At 39.0% G+C, this 19,786-nt stretch overlaps 2 protein-coding genes across 5 annotated transcripts in view; both read left to right on the top strand.

The window, feature by feature from the left end:
• Positions 1–19,786, top strand: part of LOC109201351 (low affinity immunoglobulin gamma Fc region receptor II) — a 158,275-nt gene that overhangs the window by 84,075 nt on the left and 54,414 nt on the right. The gene's annotated exons all lie outside the window — the stretch shown is intronic.
• Positions 17,234–19,651, top strand: LOC109201363 (uncharacterized). Of its 4 annotated transcripts, none has more exons than XM_019357025.2 (6): positions 17,234–17,458; positions 17,591–17,737; positions 17,845–17,878; positions 18,200–18,408; positions 18,563–18,740; positions 19,203–19,651. In XM_019357025.2, exons 4-6 carry the CDS (start codon positions 18,217–18,219, stop codon positions 19,337–19,339), a joined length of 507 nt encoding a protein of 168 aa, XP_019212570.1. In that variant the 5' UTR covers positions 17,234–17,458; positions 17,591–17,737; positions 17,845–17,878; positions 18,200–18,216; the 3' UTR covers positions 19,340–19,651. The 4 variants fall into 4 exon arrangements, with proteins under 4 accessions (XP_019212570.1, XP_025759510.1, XP_019212569.1 ...); XM_025903725.1 differs by having other exon boundaries at positions 17,574–17,737; positions 17,852–17,878; XM_019357024.2 differs by having other exon boundaries at positions 17,574–17,737.

Genomic DNA, 19,786 nt, shown 5'->3' with positions numbered 1-19,786 from the left:
AAAGGGTTTATTTATCTAATTGTAATCAATGACAGATGGGTGAGAGACAAAATTAACCACAAAGGTGTTATTTATGATTACTGTAGAAGTGATCGATCTAGGATAAAGATATGTTTGGCAAAAGGAGTGGAGGATGTGCAAACTCTCAAATAAGAAAGAGAGTCTACTGTAAACACAGGTGAAACTTGAAAAAATTGAATATCATGCAAAGTGAGACATTTCAGGCCTTTACTTGTTATCATTTTTGATGATTATGGCTTACAGCTTATGAAAACCCTAAATTCAGTCTCCCATGATCATAATCATTGTGAAGCTGACCTGACAATTGTGCAGAAAACCATCATTGACACCCTCCGTAAGGAGGGAAAGCCTCAAAAGGTCATTGCAAGGTGGATGTTCCCACAGTTTTGAGGTCCCAAGTGTCATGGTCCTGGGTCTGCCGACTCAGTGTTTGGTGTTTCTTTATGCTTTTGTTTATTCTGATTATGTTTTCCATTATGATTTGCCATTTGTTAGGTTTCTGTGCCTGCCCTGGCCCCACCTTCAGTGCTCCCCCTGTCTGTCCATGATGTGATTGTGTCTGCTTATGAGTCTGCGTCTGTTAAGTTCTGTGTCTCGCCTGGATCTCTGTGTCTGTCGTGTGCTTACTGTTTTATTTTGTAGGTCTGTGTCTTATGTCAGTGCGTTCAGTAGTGATGGCTCTCTTGAAGCTGACGCTCCGGAGCGTGTGTCGAAAAAAACAACACACTGGTTCAGAAGCACTGTGTCGAAGCTTGCTTCGTTTAGCAAAAGTCACGTGACCAGTGACGTCCGAAGCTTCATTACGCACGTAACTGCTTCAGTACCTGATTCAAATGCAAGGAAGTGAATCATTCACGGGATTTGTGGAGTGTTTTGATGGTGACAGATTTTCTGGGTGTTTGCTTTTGTTTTGTGCGTGTTTATTTTATCTGAAAACGGGACAAACTTAAAATGTCAAAAATGTGCTTTTCATAATATAAATATCATTAAATATCTTCAGAAAAACTTCCATTTGACTCGTAACATTTAATGTTATAAAAAGATATATTTTATTTTAAAAAATAATCTTAAAATGTTAGTCTACAAAATGTGCAGCAATTTAATTTATTTATTCTCTTCATCTGATAGTTTGTGGGGCCCAGTTAGACTGTATAACTGCATCTCTACCGGTTTTTATTTATTTTAGCTGCTGAGATATTAGATGAAAACAATAAAATATAAATATCCAGTCTGTATTCCCAAGATAGGTATCCCACACAAATCAAGCCTACCTCAGTTAGTGAGAGACTTATAACTGAAGCCACTGAGGTACAAGGAAGCACTGATGAAAAGTAGGTTACTGGAACAAGAAGGCACAAGTGGGAAAGGGATGAGAATAGGGCACTTGTTGGGTGCTACTACACAGAAAATCCCAAAGGAAGGTTTTACATGAAGAATGTGAGGATCTATGGAATCTTTGATACTCAACATCTAGACCAGGGGTATTAAACTAAAATTTGAGGAGGTCCAGTAGGAGAAAATCTTCTCAAACAGAGGTCCAGGACATCATAATGTCTAACTTATGTTATGATTGTGATAGAGAAGCAGCCTTTTTTTAATTAATATCTGAACGTATGAAAAAAATCAAATCAATGAAAATACAAGTTAAAAACATTTCAACAAAATTTATTGTTAACACTGAAACACACAGTAGGCCTACATTAGATACAGGGCTGCTGTTTAAAATGAATTAGAGAAAATAAATAAAATGGCTAAATTGTGCATCTTAAAACAAAGTGCTTAATTTCAGAAAAAAATAGCAGCAGCTTGAGTTTCCCTTTTTCTTTACCTTTAACATCTCGACTTAACAGTCTCAATACATTTTCAACAGATAACATGAAAACGTTTAAAAAGTTTTTACAGTTTCTCTTTCTTTCACCCCCTTATATTCCACTTCACCACTTTCTGCTGTTCAGTGAGATAACTGAGCTTTAGTTTGCTCTACTAGGATTTTAAATCTGTGCTGGAATGGTGTCAGGGCCATTCTCATACACAGGTGCTCATTGGTGAGCCTGGAACAATATTTAGTTTTTATTATGTTCATTGTGGAGAAAGCTGCCTCACAGCTGTATGTGGAGCCTAACATGGTCAAGATGTACAGGGCTACTTTCCTCAGATTTGGGAAAGCTGTCTCAGAGACCATTTGGAGCCAGAAAGTGGCAGGTTCAGTTCTTCCAAACTGCTCTTTCAGGGCCACATCTGCTTGGAGATCAACCAGTTGCATCTGAAGAGGCCCAGCATTTGCCCACTTGAAGTGCTGTGTGACTTCCTTTGAGAACCCTCTGACATCAGTGATGAGAAATGGGTTCTTTATGAACATGGTGAGCTGCTGTCCAAAGCTGAAGCTATCAAAACGTTTGCTGAAGTTTTCAATCAGCTTATCAACAAAGTCAACAAAAGAGGACACATCTCTCTGTCCCTGAACCTGTTCCTTCACTGTTGGGAAGTGTGCATAGTCTCCTTGCATGTCTTCTTTGAACGCTTCAAGTTTCCTCTGAAAGGAGCAGACAGCTGTCATCAGATCACAAATTGAATTGTCCTTGACCTGCAGCTTCAGTTGATTCAGGTGTGAAGTGATATCAACCAAAAAGGCCACAATATCCATGTTTTTCCCATCATTTAAAAATAGAGAAAAGTTTGTTGCTTTCTGACTTTCCAGCTCTTCCAAGAAAGCTGCTACTTCACTTCTGATGGACCAAAATCTCTCCAATGCCCTGCCTTTGCTGAGCCATCTCACATTGTTGTGAAGCAGAAGATCATCAGCGTGTGCATCAACTTCTCTGAGGAATTCCCTGAACATGCGATGCTGACAAGAAGAAGATGCCCTGACAGAACTCTTTCTTATCATTATTGAAGAAACTTACATAAACTAACAGCTGAGCATTGTCAGACACATCAGTGGACTCATATAAAGCCAAGCCTACACATGGTGTCTTATGAATAGCTTCTTTCAGTTGGGACATCCTGAGCTAATATTTCACTTCTCTTTGTGGCTGTTGACGCTGACATAGGTATTTGCTTTATTTTGTCACAAAGCTCTTTTGTTTACCCTCAAGTAATGTTTCTGCTACTGCACTCATGCACTCTTTGACAACACCTGCATCTGTGAAGGGCTTTTTGTGTTGACCTAAAATCCAAGCAACTCTGAGGGAACATTCATGAGCACGTTGTTGGACGGTGAAAGAACTGGTTCAGATCCTTGTGGATTGATCATATTGGGCTCTGAGTCTGCTAATTTTCTGGGACCTGAGTTCAGACTTGGGTGGGTATGATTGTTCAAAGGCTTTGTGCTTTGTCTCATAGTGGCGTTTGACATTGCCACTTTTAATCAGTGCCACGGTTTCTGAACATATGAGACACACTGGTTTGCTGCTTGCGGCCGGAAGAATGAACATATATGCGTCGGTCCATTCTGTCTTGAAAGTTCTATTTTCGGTGTCTACTCTTCTCTTTTTGGAAAGCTCCATAGTTGTTTTACCTCTTGTGACTCCCACTCATGTCTTGTCTCCCTGTATCGTTTTTCGCCTCGCTGTCATTCGCCTCTCACCGTCTCTTTCCTCTGTCTGCCTGTGTCTGCACTCATCATCGCGATCGCCTTGAATGCACAGATTTGATTGGCTAAATAGTGTCACGTGGTTGGCTTACCTCGCACACAATTGGTTTGTATGTTCCCTGGTCTAACATAATGTAACGTTACCACTTAAAATTGAATCGCCCCATCAAAATTAAATATAATTTAATATTTTGTTAACCATAGGTCCGGGTCCATATAGGATGGCGTCTGGGTCCGGACTCGGACCCCGGTCTGCCTGTTAGTGACCCCTGATCTAGACTAATTGTGAAAAAAATAATAATTCAGTGTTCCAACATTTCAGCACAAATGAACCAGCAGCTAATAAATGGGGCGCGTCTAAATTGGCTAACTGAAGCCCGGACAGTCCTAATCCCCACAGATTGCTAGAAGGGAACAGTCCAATCCAACAACCGGCTAATAACCTGGAAGCTACGATGTCAGGCATCATAGTGGCTGAGATGAACAGGCACATGGTTTAGTACATGAGCTTACATTAAAAAATTATTATTTTCCAATCTGAGCTGCAGCAGCTCATGTGTTGCATCAGACTACACAGGCCAACATTTGCTCCCCACATGCATCAGTGAGCCTTGATGACCCTGTTGCTGATTCATCACTGTTGCTTCTCGAACCACTTTTGACAGACACTGACCTCTAAACACTGGGAACAATGCACAAAGAAAGAGTACAACACACAAATGTAATCTTTCTTGTCTGGAAAACCAGCAGTAAGCACTGACTTCTTGATCCTTAAAGCGTGTTCAACTCAGACCACATGGGCACAAAATTAACATCTCTGAGCCCAGCTCTGAACATGTGGTGTCTGTGTGCTATCACAGATCTGATGAAGGATTATAAGATTGTCCTTCACGTTTTAGTTTTAGATTTTCACACGTCTGAATATGTGAAAATTACACATTTGAATAACTTAACAATTACAAATACAGATATCAGTGTCACAGGCAAAGTCAGCGTAACCTGATCTTGATATGAATTTGGTTGCGATGGCAAGGCAAGAGAAAAAGCTCTTCCATCTCCTTACTGAAGGTGAAAGCTGATGTTTTGGTTCTCACCTCTACACCTGATCAAAAACAGACTCAATATAATGTGTGTGAATCAGCACAGCAAATCTAAAGTGGTCATTAAAATTACCTTTGATTTGAGTAAATGTTCCTGTGGAAAGGTGAATAAGAAACTTAAACACATAGAATCTCTTTACATGCCTTTTGTACATATGAAATATTACTCATGGATATATATCTGTAAAAGACAAATTCACTGACAATTACTGGAGCACTGAACATGAGAGGAGCTAATCTGAAAATATGTGAACCAATCTTCCAGTTGCTCTCTGGTCTAGAGTCACTGTAAATTTTGCAGAGTCAGATGAGGCAATGACGCAGGAGCTGTTGTGCATTCAAAGCTGTCTCTGAGCAGCTTCCAGTATATTTTTGTATGAGTGCAGCTTAGTAGGAAGGTGAGATAGAAATGCAGAGGGATAAACAGCACAACACAGCTGAGAAACAAAGAAAAATAATAATACCAAAAAAACCAGACTTCTGAGAAAATCCATATTTCCATATTTCTTCGACATTTACAGACGAAACATGAACATGTAATTTACACGTCCTTTCCTCTGTGACCGCTAGAGGTCGCTTAATTTCAAAACGTAGGTTCGGTCATGGAAACGTGCTGGAGCAGCTGGTTTAGAGATAGTTTTTCTTCTTCTTTTTTCTTTTAAGGACAGTCTGGTTTTATATATTTTCACTGTTCTGTTATATGATTAAAAAATATTTTCCGTTTTCGTTTTTTCCACCCACCTACATCGGAATAGGTAAAAGAAAAAGAAAAAAAAAGCACACAGAGCAAGAGGGAGGGGATTCTTTTTACAGTCACTTTTAACTTTTCACTTACAGTCTTCAGACTGTAAGTTGAAAACACATCACACCACTGGGACGAACGATGAAAGAAACTTGCTGTCTGCTTAGTAAGTAAACGATCTCTTTATATTGTTAAATTGTTTTATTGTTGTTAAAATTATTTAAATTGTACTTATTTCTTTATCTTTCATTATTTTTATCCTTTACCTTTTTTATTTCATCTTGCTCTTTTAACCCTTGCCTAACTTTGTATTTGTGTATGGACAGCAAAGGAAGAATTTCATTGCACAGATAAATGCTATTTCTTCTGTACAAATGGCAATCAACACTTTGAATATTGAATCTTGAAATTTTTTATGACGGATGAAAGAAAATTAACATAAACAAGAAAGTGAAAAAGAATTTAAAACGATTTTAAAACACAAAGCAGACGCATTTAAGCTGTGAAGAGCACGTTTAGCCATCTTAACACAATTGTGATTTTAAAAACACAGTGCACAGTGAACATACATTTATTAATATACATGCTGTCTTTTAGACAATGCATACAAAAAGGCTACAGCATGATGTTAGGCACAAAAGAAATATTTTTTAATGTGTATCTGCTCATTAGATTGTTTTATGTACTTTAATAATGAAGGCTTGTAGAGCAAGGCCACTTTTAACTCACGAAGTAAGTGCTCAGCCAGACTGAAAAACAGGAAGTTTTAGTGCACAGGCATATTAATAGATAAAGACACAGAAAAGAGGAACTTTCCATAAAAGCAAAAAAACTGAAACTGTGTGGCGTGTAAAGTACCAAAATAAAACCTATATGAGGCACAGTTTATGATTCTAATGTTAGAGATCCTGCAACTGGCGTTTGAGCTGTGCAGGGGTCTCTCTCTTCCGGAAGATGATTGAATAAAAAGAAATATTAATATTTTCACACACTATGAGTCAGTTTTCTCTGTTCTATCATGGGGACAAAAGGATCGGGGTTTAATAATAAAAACAAAGTCGAACTATACAAAAACTGAAAATTCCTCTCTCCCCAGATTAAGATATAAAAGTTTCACATTTTGACATGAAGCCTAAACCCAATAGCACAGAATCTCTTCTCTTTATCGGACACAGCAGTAGAGAAGATAATATTACTGACTGACTAATTGATGAAATATTGATTTGTTTGTGAAAACTCAAACCAACCTTTTCTCTTTAGTTCTGATCTCACTGCTGAGCTGCACAACACACCAAGGTCAGTAACCTTCTTCTGTCTGTTTACATCCTTTAAATGTTTAGTGATGTTTCCCATCAGGACTGAAGGTTTGAATACAACAACAAAAGCAAGCAATTAATTGCATTAATGGTTGACAAAATTATACCAGATAATGTCATTGAATACATTAAATCACCATCATAAACAAAGTTCGCTGAAAACAGTTGTTGGTAAAATTTGTCCCATTTCCACATCTTTGGTTTCAGACATTGTTCCTCACACATCCCTTGAAGGACCTGCTGTGTTGAAGTTTTTTCAACTTTAATCTAGCTGTCAGAAAAACAATCACAGAATTAGTTTCAGGTTTAGGGTTTTTTTTAATCTATGGGTTTGTAATCATGTTGGTTTTGATAAAAAGAATCATCAGTTTTTCATTTTAACCCTCACAGCTCGTCTGACTGTGAGTCCCAGCAGCTCTCAGTTCTTTGAAGGAGACTTTGTGTCTCTGAGCTGTGAGGAGGACGACAGCTCTGCTGGATGGACTCTGAGGAGAAACACAAGCAAACAACAGAGGACTCAGTGTGAAGATGGGTGGGGAAGATTAGCTGGTTCTTCCTGTAACATCAGTATGATGGTGTATCATGACAGTGGGGTTTACTGGTGTGAGTCCAGAGAGGGTCCCATGAGTAACATGGTTAACCTGACAGTCACTGGTAAGCTGAGTGTGTGGAGTTAGTGTTGATGAAGCTGTGTGTAAATGGATGAAATGCTGTAGTTTGTCTCTGTGTTGAGGTGGATCAGTGATCCTGCAGAGTCCTGTCCTCCCTGTGATGGAGGGAGATGACGTCACTCTGCTCTGTAAAACAAAGACCACTCCCTCCAACCTCCCAGCTGCTTTCTATAAAGATGGCTCCCTCATCAGGAAGCAGCCTACAGGTCACATGACCATCCATGACCATCTACAAGTGTGACATCAGCGGTCATGGAGAGTCTCCATCCAGCTGGATCACTGTCACAGGTGACACACTCACCTGTCTGTGTTTCTGCAGCTTTCAACATTCACAATGTGACGACAACTTAATGACTGTGTTTGCTTTATTTTAGACAAACACACCACCACACCTCCTCCTACATCCACACCTCCACCTAGAACTACCCCTCTACCTACATCAACAACTCCATCTTCATCCACTTCTCCTCCATCACTGTCCTCCACTGCTCTCTCTGTGTTGTCATTTCTTAAATCGATCTGTGGGTTCTTACTGGTGTTACTGGTTCTTTTGGGGGGACGATATATTCACAGGAAAACTGAAGGTGAGACTCACACTTTGTTTTTCATAGTAAATTATTTTGATGTGATATTCACTAATATGTTTCTCACAGTATGAAAGAAAAAAATATTTCGCTTTTCATTCTGGCTCATTTCAGCTGATGGGGGAGACGTTAGAAGTGACCTGACTCACAGTCACAGAAAATCTCAAGTCATCAACAACAGCCAATCAGAGGAAGCAGAGGTAGTTTTGCTGTGTGTTGAGGGTTCATGTTGATATTCAGAGGAACTATAAAAGTTGGTTAAAAGAACTCTGTGAAGTCACTGAGCTTAAACTAATGTGTTAAATGCAATTAAAGCTCCGTAAATATTCATTGTAAAATATGTGTTGTCCACTTTACATGTGTTAAAGTTTGAGGAATAACTCTTTGAGTCAATTTAGCTTCATCCAAAAAAGCTTTCTTCCATACTTGACTTTTAATAAGAAAATAAATGAATACATAAACACATTATTACTGTTATTACTATGACTCTCTGAATCTAAATATAAATGAATGAGTCACATTTAAAGAGCCAGAAAGTAACATGGATGAAATGCCAAGTTTCAAATTTATCAGCCTCTTATCACAGAAATTACACACATGCAGATCATATTACTTCCTATTGGCTACACTGCTGTATTTTTTACTTTTTTCTACTGTGGATTTCTTTTTTTTTAAGTTTGTACATCCTCAATTTCTTCCTCTTGATTTCAAAGTGATGTTGGTTATTTATTTTTAGTTTTTACCTCTTGTTGGGCTTATTCTTGTTACCCTGCTGTGCATGAGTCACACAACTTTATGAATACAATAACTCGATACATACAAAACATCTCATACAAGTTCAAACATTGGTGACCCTAACCTCAGACTCAGATGTAAAATTGTCTGAAAAGCTTTTTAATACGAAACGTGGTGGAGGTCATGTAGGATGTCTTAAAGCCATGCCATTGCTGTATTTACTCAGGAGGGATTTCATAGATTTCTCGTGCTGATAAATTAGCTGCATCCACTGATTATCACTGACAATCTGGAATTTGGCAACTTTGACACAATTCATGCATTTTTAACTTTGCAGGTTTCTTAGTGGTGCAGTATAATATGTAGCTGTACTAGCAGCACTTTTTCTGTCTTTCACAAAATAACATTCAAAACATTTTCCCAGTTCACATTCAGTGATTGTTCATAATAGTCACTCTCCTGTAACATGGACGTTTTTGTTATCGAGTTTCATTTCAACATTAAAGTCTGAAATATCTTTAAACCTGGTAAAAGATGACCTGGTAGTCTTGTCTTCTCACTGCGGTTTTGGGTCCACCTAAAGCCAGGAGAGATGAAGAGACCAACAGAGAGCAGAGAAAGTTGTGAGACAGGAGAAAGAAGAGCCGTGTTATGCTCGCTTTTGTCTGACAGAACAGAGTTGTATGTTCTGAGTTTGTAGGCGATGTTAATGAATGCTGTTCTTTGCATGTGTTTTTCAGCCTGTGGTTAGTCTGTTAACAGAAACTAACAGCTCTGTGGTCGTAATGTTTCCTCTGTCAGATAAAAATACTTCAGCTGCTCAGGCTGCAGGACTGTTAGTGTGCAAACAGAATCACACTTAGATCAGTTCTGCTCACATATATGTCACAGTTTTGTATTTCACTGGTATGATTTGAATCATTTTATAGTTTGCATGACATCCTGTTCCAGTCAGTCTGTGAGGACCCTCGTTAATGGGCTGTTCTTTGTTTCATACCTACAAACATTATATTTGTATTTATGAGTAAACCTGTTTTATACCTGTGATAGCTCAGCTGAAGAAGATCATGAGAGTTTATGATCGGCCACAGTATCTCACACCGAGTTGTTACACTTGTGATCAGGATGTATTTATGCAGGACAGACGTCATGAAATGGTTCAAACAGCAGCTGCACCATGAACCAACCTCAATGCAGTAAATTTGTCATCACTGGATGATGAACATTTGTATAAAAGATAAAAACAGAACTCTTTTTATCTTTTATCAAGTAAAAGACAAGATAACATTAGAACTCTGCATGAAAATAAGACTTTAAGTAAAATGTAAAGAACTGCACCTCAGCACCTCAAACTGTCCTTTAAAAACACTGCATGTCAAACCACAGCAGCTCCTCCTGCTGTTTCCACTGAGCTGTTAAATGAAGACAAACAGCAAACTCTCATCACAGTGCGGACAATAATGCAGAGTGCGACAAAGTGTGAGTCTGTACCTTCTGATAAAATATGTTTTTCCTTCTCATATTGTTGAAAATCTGTGCACAAATATAACAAGTGCCCCCCCCCAAATAAATAAATAAATAAATAAATAAATACAAATAAAATTAAAAAGGGAACTATTTTGGAAATATTTTCATACATAAGAAGCAGTATTAAGTTGTTTTTTTAAACACAAATCCTATTTAATAGTACCAGTTTATAACTTGTAGTATTTGCAGTGATGTCCTCTCTGTTTGTTTTATTGTGCAGACAGTGATGTCCACTCAGCCCTGAGAACTGAAAACAAAACTAGAATTGCACCTTTAAAGAATCCCAAGGTGAACAAAATGATTCCTTAAGTGTCATGTTATATATTGAATTATAACTGTTACTACAGTAATGTTTTACTGATTTAAAGATTTTGGCAATCAGACTGCATGTTTACTGTGTACAAAAAAAACATTTTCATAATACTTAATACTGAAACTTCTTCAAATTCCCCAAAAGTTTCAGCTTAATTTAAATTGAACTCACATAAATGAAGTTTTATCTTGAGTTTGTTTCTCCTGTAACCAGTTTGATCCTTCAGAAACAGTGTCTGCCTAAATCCTCTCCCCATTCTGTCTGTTTACTTCACATAAACATAACAGAGTTTAAGAGCTGCTTATACTTCTAATGTTGAACTGTGTGTGTTTGTGTTCAGACTTTAAACCAGAGCCAGACGTCATCTACTCTTCACTGAAGTAGTCCACCAGTCCAACCACTGACGCCCAGCTGCTGGTCTCTAACTGGTCCTCACAGCCCATCAGACATGAGGAATTTGACTTGTAATATTTATTTGTTATATTGTGTAGTGTCTTCACATTATAATGTACACTCTCTGTGGTTGTATAAGTCTGTCTGTATATAGTTTAACTAAAAGTAATTAAAAATATAAATGTAATGCATTATTTTAAATGTCCTCTGTAACTTTGCGTTTTATCCGTTTGATCTATAAGCGTGGCACCATGCTGTCACTTCTACAGCAGTGTCCTGCTTACTCTGCAGCATCAATAAACTTTGCTCTCACATGTCGTTCCTGTCGTGTGGTTCTGTGGGTTTTAGAAAAAGCACTGATGGAAAATTTGTCTCTAACTGATTCACACCTCTACTCAGGAGATAACAAAGAACAGAAAAACAGCTTAACCTCGATCACAGAATAAAAAGAGCACAAACATCATTCAGTGGCTAAAAAGAACAAAGTGGATGTTTGTTTGAAGAGTTTTAATTCAAAGAAATCAAATCTGTAAGAATTTTCTTTCTGGTTAACTTGGTGTTAGCGTGCTCTTTTTGTAGATTTTTACACAGAGTTGATGTTACGATGGCGATTTGTTTTCTGTCCTTGATGCAGTTTACACTTTGCCATCACACTCTCAGCCTCTCAGTATTATCTCCACTCATCAAAGGTTGTAGACCTCACCACCATTTTCCTTCTCCCTGCAAACAAACTGACATCAGCTGATTGTAGCAGGAACCCCCCCAATCTGATATATATTTAATCCATCCATTGTGCAAATGCAAGCAGCAACAACATTTTTATATTATTACTGAATTCAGTACAGTAGTGTGTTGTATTACTACATTTTTCTAATGTAAACACATCAGTGGTTTACTGATGGGATTACACATCAGTAAACCACTTACATCACTGGTCACAGTCGGTGCTGCAGTGGATTTTATTTGTTGTAAGACCAACAGTGACCATTAGTACCTAAAATAACATAGATTGGTATCTGGTAACAGAAGTGACCTAAACACAGATGATAGTTTAGGTGTTAACTTGAAATATTGATTATACATTTAGAACCACATCAGTGTGTGTGTGGTTCTGTCATGGCCTGGACAGGTTTGAGTACTTTTGCACTGCATCGGCTCCCCTCCTCTGGGTGTAGTCCTTGTTGTTCCTCACCTGATGGCAATCACCCCTGCAGTATTTAGGACCAGCGCACACACCTAGTCCTCGCCAGATCATAATAATAATAATAATAATAATAATGGATTGGATTTGTATAGCGCTTTTCAAGGCACCCAAAGCGCTTTACAATTCCATTATTCATTCACTCTCACATTCACACAGATTATCTGCTAACCTTAATCAGTTCTCGGCCTCACATCCTTTCTTGGTGTATCATAGTGTGTGTTGCTTACCCCATTCCTCTGTCTTCCAGTTGGCATCCGGAGCTCACCTGCCAAGCCTCACCAGTCTAACCTCTCCTGGATCCTGGTTCGCACCTGCGGGAGACTTCCCTTCCAAACTGCCAGTGTCTCCTGCCTGCCTCCCTGTATCGCACACAGTACTCACCTGGACCCCGCCTCACGCCGTTCCCCTCCAAGCACCCTCCACCTGCAAACATGTAAGGCAGCTCAATGAAATTACTCTTGGATTTACTCACAACTCCCTTTTGAACCCTGCTGATTGTCCTCTCCTCTGTTTCAGTGCCCTGGCCAGCCATAGCTTCCCCCGCCCAGTCTCTGCACCCAGTTGTCACAGTGACTTTTCTTACTTTAGTGATGGTTATAGCCGCCTCTGCCTCAGACGTCTAGTATATGTTTATTCTAAATAATCGTCTGAGTTTTCAGTTGCTAACACAGCGTTGTGAATAAAGTTTTCTTTTGTACCGCACCTCGAGCCTCTGGTTTTGCATCTGCACTTGAGTCCATCCCATTCCCACGTGCCACTGTGCCGTGACAGGTTCAAGCTCATTTTGCTGTGGCAATGTTAAGAAAAAAAAATCAGTCTGTGTCCCCCATAGTTTCATGGAATGCTTGCTGTATTTTAAAAAATGGGTTTTATTTGCAGTGTTTTAATGAATCGGACAACATATTTCCTTCACTGTTCTTTTGCCCCATCACTACTTCCAAGCAGTTTGCAATTTTCTATTTTGTTCTGTGCCTTTCTCTTATTTTTGTGTATAATTTTGCATATATCCCTCCTGATTGTATAATCTTCTCCTGTTTGTTATTTATTCCTAATATTAATATCTAATATTTTATTTTATTCCACAGTTGGTGTTGAACACCTGCAATTTTATTGTACATGTGCACTGACTATAAACGTTTATTCTATTCTTCTATTCAATTCAGTTATTCAGTTATTAATGCTGGGGAGCAGACCTGCTCTCTCTCATTTATAAGGTTGCAGTACTGTGCCAACTGCAGATGGTTTTTGGTTTTCATCTGACCTTTGACCTTCACAGCATCTCCTCTTAGGGTTGGTTACTAACTACTTGATACGCCTGCTCCTTTTGTTTTCTTTCCTCACTGACTTTCATGTTGTTTTATATATATTCTGTCTAAAGTGGGTATAGAAAGTATACAGCTCAGTCAGTTCACACAGTTACACTCAAAAGGCACACAATAGTTTTACACTCCAAATTATGTTGCCTGAAATCAAATATTGTATATTAAATGAATATATAAGGTAACCTAAGATTAGCAGATTGAGAATGAGATGAAATATATTGAGTTAATTGTATTAACCTCTTAACACTTATTAAAACTCTTAACTGAAAATCCTTTCATTCAGGTGTATAGCTCATGACTAAATGAACACAACGTGAGTCATTAAAGCTGAAATTATCTGTGGCAGCATGCATGTATGCTACTCTGTTTATGTCTTTTATGAAACACAGACTGAGCTGATGCAAAAGTCTCCTGACACTCTGCAGGTACTTTACTGGGCTGCTGGTCAGACGAGGCTTCTCTGGAGCTCTTTGTCCAGCTCGGGTGTTTCAGCACCAAGGACAGCGTGCAGCTCTCTGAGCTTCAGCAGCAGAACTGAATCCACAGACTTTAGCAGCAGCACAAGAAGTGACACACACATAACTGCTCACATGCTTTTTAAAGGTTCATTTATTATTGTTTGTGTTACATTCATTCATAACCAAATTTGAATTAATCAGATGATCAGTGTTTGACTGCTGTCTGTCTTCAGTGTGTCACTCAGTACTTTATCATTAAAACAGAGAGTTGAGGTGTTTTGCTGTTTGAAAAACTACAAACTCATAAACATGTGAGTCAGACTGAATTTCTGGATAATTATTTTCTCACCTGTACCTGAATCAGCACAAACCCACAGAGTTTGAAAACTCTCAGTGAACCTTTACGTGACTTTGATTCAAAGTGGAAGTCTGCTGCCGTCTACTGGTAATGCAGGTGTACTACGGCAGAGCTGCACATTTACATCACAATAAGAAACTTGGAAATGGTAAATGGCCTGTATTTGTATAGTGCTTTACTAGTCCCTAGGGACCCCAAAGCGCTTTACACATTCAGTCATCCACCCATTCACACACTGGTGATGGCAACCTACGTTGTAGCCGCAGCCACCCTGGGGCGCACTGACAGAGGTGAGGCTGCCGGACACTGGCACCACCGGGCCCTCTGACCACCACCAGTAGGCAACGGGTGAAGTGTCTTGCCCAAGGAAACAACGGCCGAGACTGTCGGAGCCAGGGATTTTATGCATAATCCATCATATAAAATGTAATCAAATGGAGAAAGTCTCTTTTAAAAATGTCTTTTATTAGTTTGAATCTTTTAACTTTACGCACATTGTGACGTGGTGGTAAGAGACATCAGTCACTCTCAGTCAGGAGCTCGATGCAAGATCTCCTGACTGAGGAAGTCCAAAAACATAATGACAATAAAGGAGTGGTTAAGGAGAAACACTTTTAGGTCATGAAGTAGCCAGTCTCCCAACCTCAGTGCTGTAGAAAATCTGTGAAGGGAGCTGAACCATTGAGATGCGAAACAGCAGCCAAGAAACCGAGAGAGAGTTTCTGTAAAGAGAGGTGGGCCAAAATCCATCTTGAAATGTATGTAAACTTAGCAACTACAAGAAATGCCTCCCCACTGTGATAGCCAACATGGGTTTCTCTACACCATGTTCTGCTTGGAGAAGAAATTGTTATTTCACTCGATGGGTCAATTATTTTTCTTCTTTTTCTCTTGGATATCTCACTGAAAGTGAGCAAACCTAACCAAAATAATTATAACAATAAAAATGATAATAATTGCCATAACTGTACCAACCAGGGAGGTTGCTATGGTCTGCCCTGAGATCCACTAGCCACTGAGCATTGCCGTTATGGGTTGCGTCCTTCTCCCATATGCTCTCCCAGTATTGCTCCGTCTCCAGCCTTGGTGGTGCTGTTCTCTTATTGTTCCCATGCCACTGAGAGTACACCTTGGCTGGCTCCGTGGAGAACATTTTAATGTTGGATCATCACAGTGTTTTACTGACCAAAAATATCCCAGATAGCAAGACGACATTGAATCTATGTTGATTTTTCATCCGAACCGTCGTATATGGTCGGGGTTGAAATGCCAATGTTGTAACAACATTGAAATACTGTGGTAAACCGACGGTCTTACTATAGGGACGTTGTAACGATGTTGATTCACCGTTGTTTTTTTGTCATTGATATTTGATCTATTAGTAGTCGACCAGGTGACAACAACAACGTCGAGAAAACGTCTATTTATAGTTGACGATCATTCGGCTCCGGTCACCATCAAAAACCATCGATTTGTAGTTGAGCATTAAATTGCACTGCAACTGATCGGGTATAAAGTACCAGAGAAAGTAGATTTATTGTTCACTTGTTGTCAATGACTTGGTCTAGTTCACCAGCTTTAAAAAATCGTGTCTACGTGCAATTTATGTATAGTTGACCGGGAAATTAAAGCAGCGATCACTTGGACTATTCCGCAGCACCCCTCTCACATTGGTACATCCCCCCAGGTATTCATTGTCTTCTACAGTAGAGCGGGACATTTGATTTACTCTCAGCGGAATTGACCGGAGAAGGCATCAGTTCATGCACTGCACTGGCCTGCACCACGATTAGTATAAGGTAAGAATGAATGAATTTTTTTTCTACTCGTTATTTCCATGTTTGCATTTGAATAACATTAAAAAACTCGTTAATGTTGTACATTAACGAGTTTTTTACTGTTATTTACGTTGCTCCCACAAAATGTGGGAGCCCGAAATTGTGTCTACTTCTTACAATCCGGCAACAAATAAATTGCACTGCGAACAAAGTATATCAACAAAGAAAACATTTTCGTTTCATAATTTCTTCGTTATATTCCCTTACAAAGCTAGCTTTAACGCTTCGAGGTTTCCTTTGTTCTTGCCGTCGCCTCGGCGCTTGACCCAGACTTTCGCTCTGTAGTTGCTTAGTACTAGAAAAAATTCTAAATCTGTGATATATGATTGATAAACGTAATGGTAACTGTATAAATGTGTTCAAGGACTTTGTTACTTTTAATGATTGGAGAGCACCCGCTTCAATTCGCACTCAATTCAAACTTTACGTTGCACACTCACCTAACCTAACTTTACGTTGCACGCTCACGTAACTTTACGTTGCACGCTCACCTACCAATTGCGTTTGCACCTTTCGTCCACACGTAAACAGCGTTTTTGGTCACTGAAAATGGAGATTTCTAAAAACGCCTGCCAGGGTGGATATTTTCGAAAACTCCGTTTTTGCATTTATGTGTGGACGAGAAAAACGGAGAAAACGCAGCGTCAAAGGTCTGCGCCAATTTTGACGTCACACTGTGCGCCACGTTTTTGTCTCGGTGCCATGAATTCCTACAATGGCAGACTTAGACAAAATACTGTTAATTTTAGTATATTCAGTGTTTAAATGCTTACATATACACACACAGTAACTGTCCCTTCACACATAGGACTAAGTGAACACTGTGATACGTCTGACCTTCAGTCCGAAGCTGAAACTCAGACCAGTCATAAAAGAAAGCACAAGTAAAACTTTTTTTATTCACAAACATATCTTTGATTGTTAAGAATTTATAATCTCGTCTTTTGTACATATCTGTGATGCTTGAATACTGCAATATAACCACATAATATAGTCCAAAAAGTGTAAGTTTGTAAACTTTTTAAAAATGCAAAGCCGTGTACACGTGCACTTCAAAAATTCCTTGTATACTGTACCTTCTTGCACATCTCCGTTTCCTGTGTGTGTTGTTATAAATCAAACTGTAACTTTAGGAAAAAATATGCCAAAAGAACATTTGTAATTACTTATGAACTTTTTCTACTTATTTCTTTAGACCAAATCCCCTGTACACATATAGTGACTCAGAGGATGAGCAGCCCACAAAAAAACGGTTTCCCCAGGCACCTCGAGTGAAAATACCAGGTAATAAAATACTGTCTAGTGTCTTTGTACATATCTGTGTGTGACACATGGAAACTTTTTGGACAAGTTGTCTGTATTCTTAAATACTTTAAAAAATTTATCTTTTTCTAAACAGCCCTCACCACTCCGCAGTCTTCCCCCCAGCCCACTGACAGCAGGCATCATAATGCCCCTCCCAGCTTCCGGCACCTTTCGCCACTCCGGCAGAACACTCCAAACGACACAGCTTTGCAATCTCCCCAGCATGCAGAGTCTGATGTCGAGGCCTTCCCTATAGATGCTTTTAAAGTTGTTTTAAAGCTGAATCACAATGTCATTGTGCACTTATATTCAAAACACCAGTTTATACTCCTGAATGTCATCTTGTTGTGATTTGTTTTTCTGTAGATTCCAGAGACTCTGTGAGGCCACTATTACAAGGCAAGTTCGAACATCTTGGAATTTCAGATTTTACATGGTATAAATGGTAAATGGCCTATATTTGTACAGCGCTTTAACTAGTCCCTAAGGACCCCAAAGCGCTTTACACATTCAGTCATCCACCCATTCACGCACTGGTGATGGCAAGCTACATATACAAATATCATATATATGTGACAGGCAAAACCTAGCAAACACTTTTAGCAGTTAAAACAACTAATACTTGAATGCAGAATGTTACACCATCACTTATGGATATATTAGTTTTTCGCCTCTCACTGCTTAAGCCATTAATCTTTCTGGAATTGTTCTTTGAAACAGATGCGACCTCACAAAAGATGTTAACTATGCTGTCAGACCTGACGAGATCTCTTAACGAACTCCGTGAGGAGGTCAGAGCCATCCGCAATACCAGCTCCAATGAATCGGTAGATGCTGGGGTACTCCCTTTGGATTTGCCCTTGCACAACATTGAGGAGCTAAACAATGCAGAGGCAGCTCTTCAATCGCAAGAGGCAAATAAGGCAATGGTAAGTATATAAAGCTTATGTACACTTTGTAACTATAAAGTGTAATAGCTGTCAGATGTGATTTAAATGCATAACAACGGCATACACACAAGCACTTGCATACACATTTAAGACATGAGACACGCTAATTCCATCTCTTAAAATGTGTCTATAGGTGAGACGCTTTGCCTTGATTGGAGGGACCACACTGGAGGTGCAAGTCCGCTGTGTAATGGCTTATGCCATCACAAACGAGCTGGCCTCGGTACTAAACTGGGCAGGGAAAAAAACAAAGGACCAGACGAAGCAAAAAAGGGCATTTAAAGATACTGCGCTGTGCAGATGCATATTTGGTAAGTTTTACCGTTTATTGTAGTTTTATGAGCCTAAAGTGAACAATAAAGGGATCGATTGATCTGCTGGGTGTGTTTCACATGTCCTATGTCCGGTTTTTGCTATATTACTTTGTCTTTTTTAATAACAAGACTTTCATGTCTGGTTAATCTGGAGATGGAGTCTTTGGTCTTTGGCTTGTTTAGTCCTCGGGTTGTAGTTTGTACAGCCCGACGACCCCATGTTTATTTTGTTTTAAAGGATGCACGGCACACCATGCAAAGACTTATCACTTTTTCCGCTCATAGCTCTTTGGGAATCAAATGCGGCAGTTTGCAGATTTACGCCTGGTGACTTTCATGTTTATCAGCCTAGGAGTTTACATACTTTCTCCCCGCTGAAGACAGATAACAAGAGCTTATTCATGTGCTCTAATTCACTTTTTTTGTTTGTGTGTGTGTGTGTGTGTATTTTTGTCCTAGATGGCCTGACGCAGCAGTTAGGGGCAAACTCTATGTCAGAGTTTGTCTTTGCACAGGCAGTGCAGAAATGGCTCCGATACGCCCCAGACCGTTTGGGTGGCGCAGGACGCACATCATCCGTCCCCATCCCGGAGTAAAAACTACAAAGTTATGTTAAAATATAAATGTAAATAGAAAACTGTGTTTTAATAAAGTATTTAGCAAACGAAACATGTCTATTGACCTTTTTTTGTTTAGTTTTTTTTTTTCCCTGTTACATCACATGCAATGCTTTCTTATTTTAGGATATTAATATTGACATGTTACATTGTGAGACATTTGATTTTTATAAAGGGTGTCCAGTTTGAGGAATAAGTGCAATTATGTGTTTAGGTGGTTTAAGTATTGATGGAAACATGCAGTAGTTTAGTATTGGTTAAAATAACTATAAAGAAAGGTAGATTACCAGTCATGATTTAACTGTTGTTTTAATAAAAAACAACTGTGCGAAAGAGGTGGAAAATCAACACCATAGCTCAACAGTGTTTCAATATCAGAATCTGACATTGTTTCAATGTCAACAGTATTCGAAAATATAACGTCGA

The sequence above is a fragment of the Oreochromis niloticus genome, linkage group LG3 (genome assembly GCF_001858045.2).
Source record: "Oreochromis niloticus isolate F11D_XX linkage group LG3, O_niloticus_UMD_NMBU, whole genome shotgun sequence".
Lineage (NCBI taxonomy): Eukaryota > Metazoa > Chordata > Actinopteri > Cichliformes > Cichlidae > Oreochromis > Oreochromis niloticus.
Note: the sequence above shows the minus strand (reverse complement) of the source record. Positions and strands in the feature narration are given on the sequence as shown.

Coding starts and splice junctions, on each gene's coding strand:
- LOC109201363 (XM_019357023.2), top strand. CDS start 18,106: ATGCAGAATGTTACACCATCACTTATGGATATATTAGTTTTTCGCCTC. Junction 18,409..18,562: donor AAGAGGCAAATAAGGCAATG/GTAAGTATATAA, acceptor ATGTGTCTATAG/GTGAGACGCTTTGCCTTGAT. Junction 18,741..19,202: donor GCTGTGCAGATGCATATTTG/GTAAGTTTTACC, acceptor TTTTTGTCCTAG/ATGGCCTGACGCAGCAGTTA.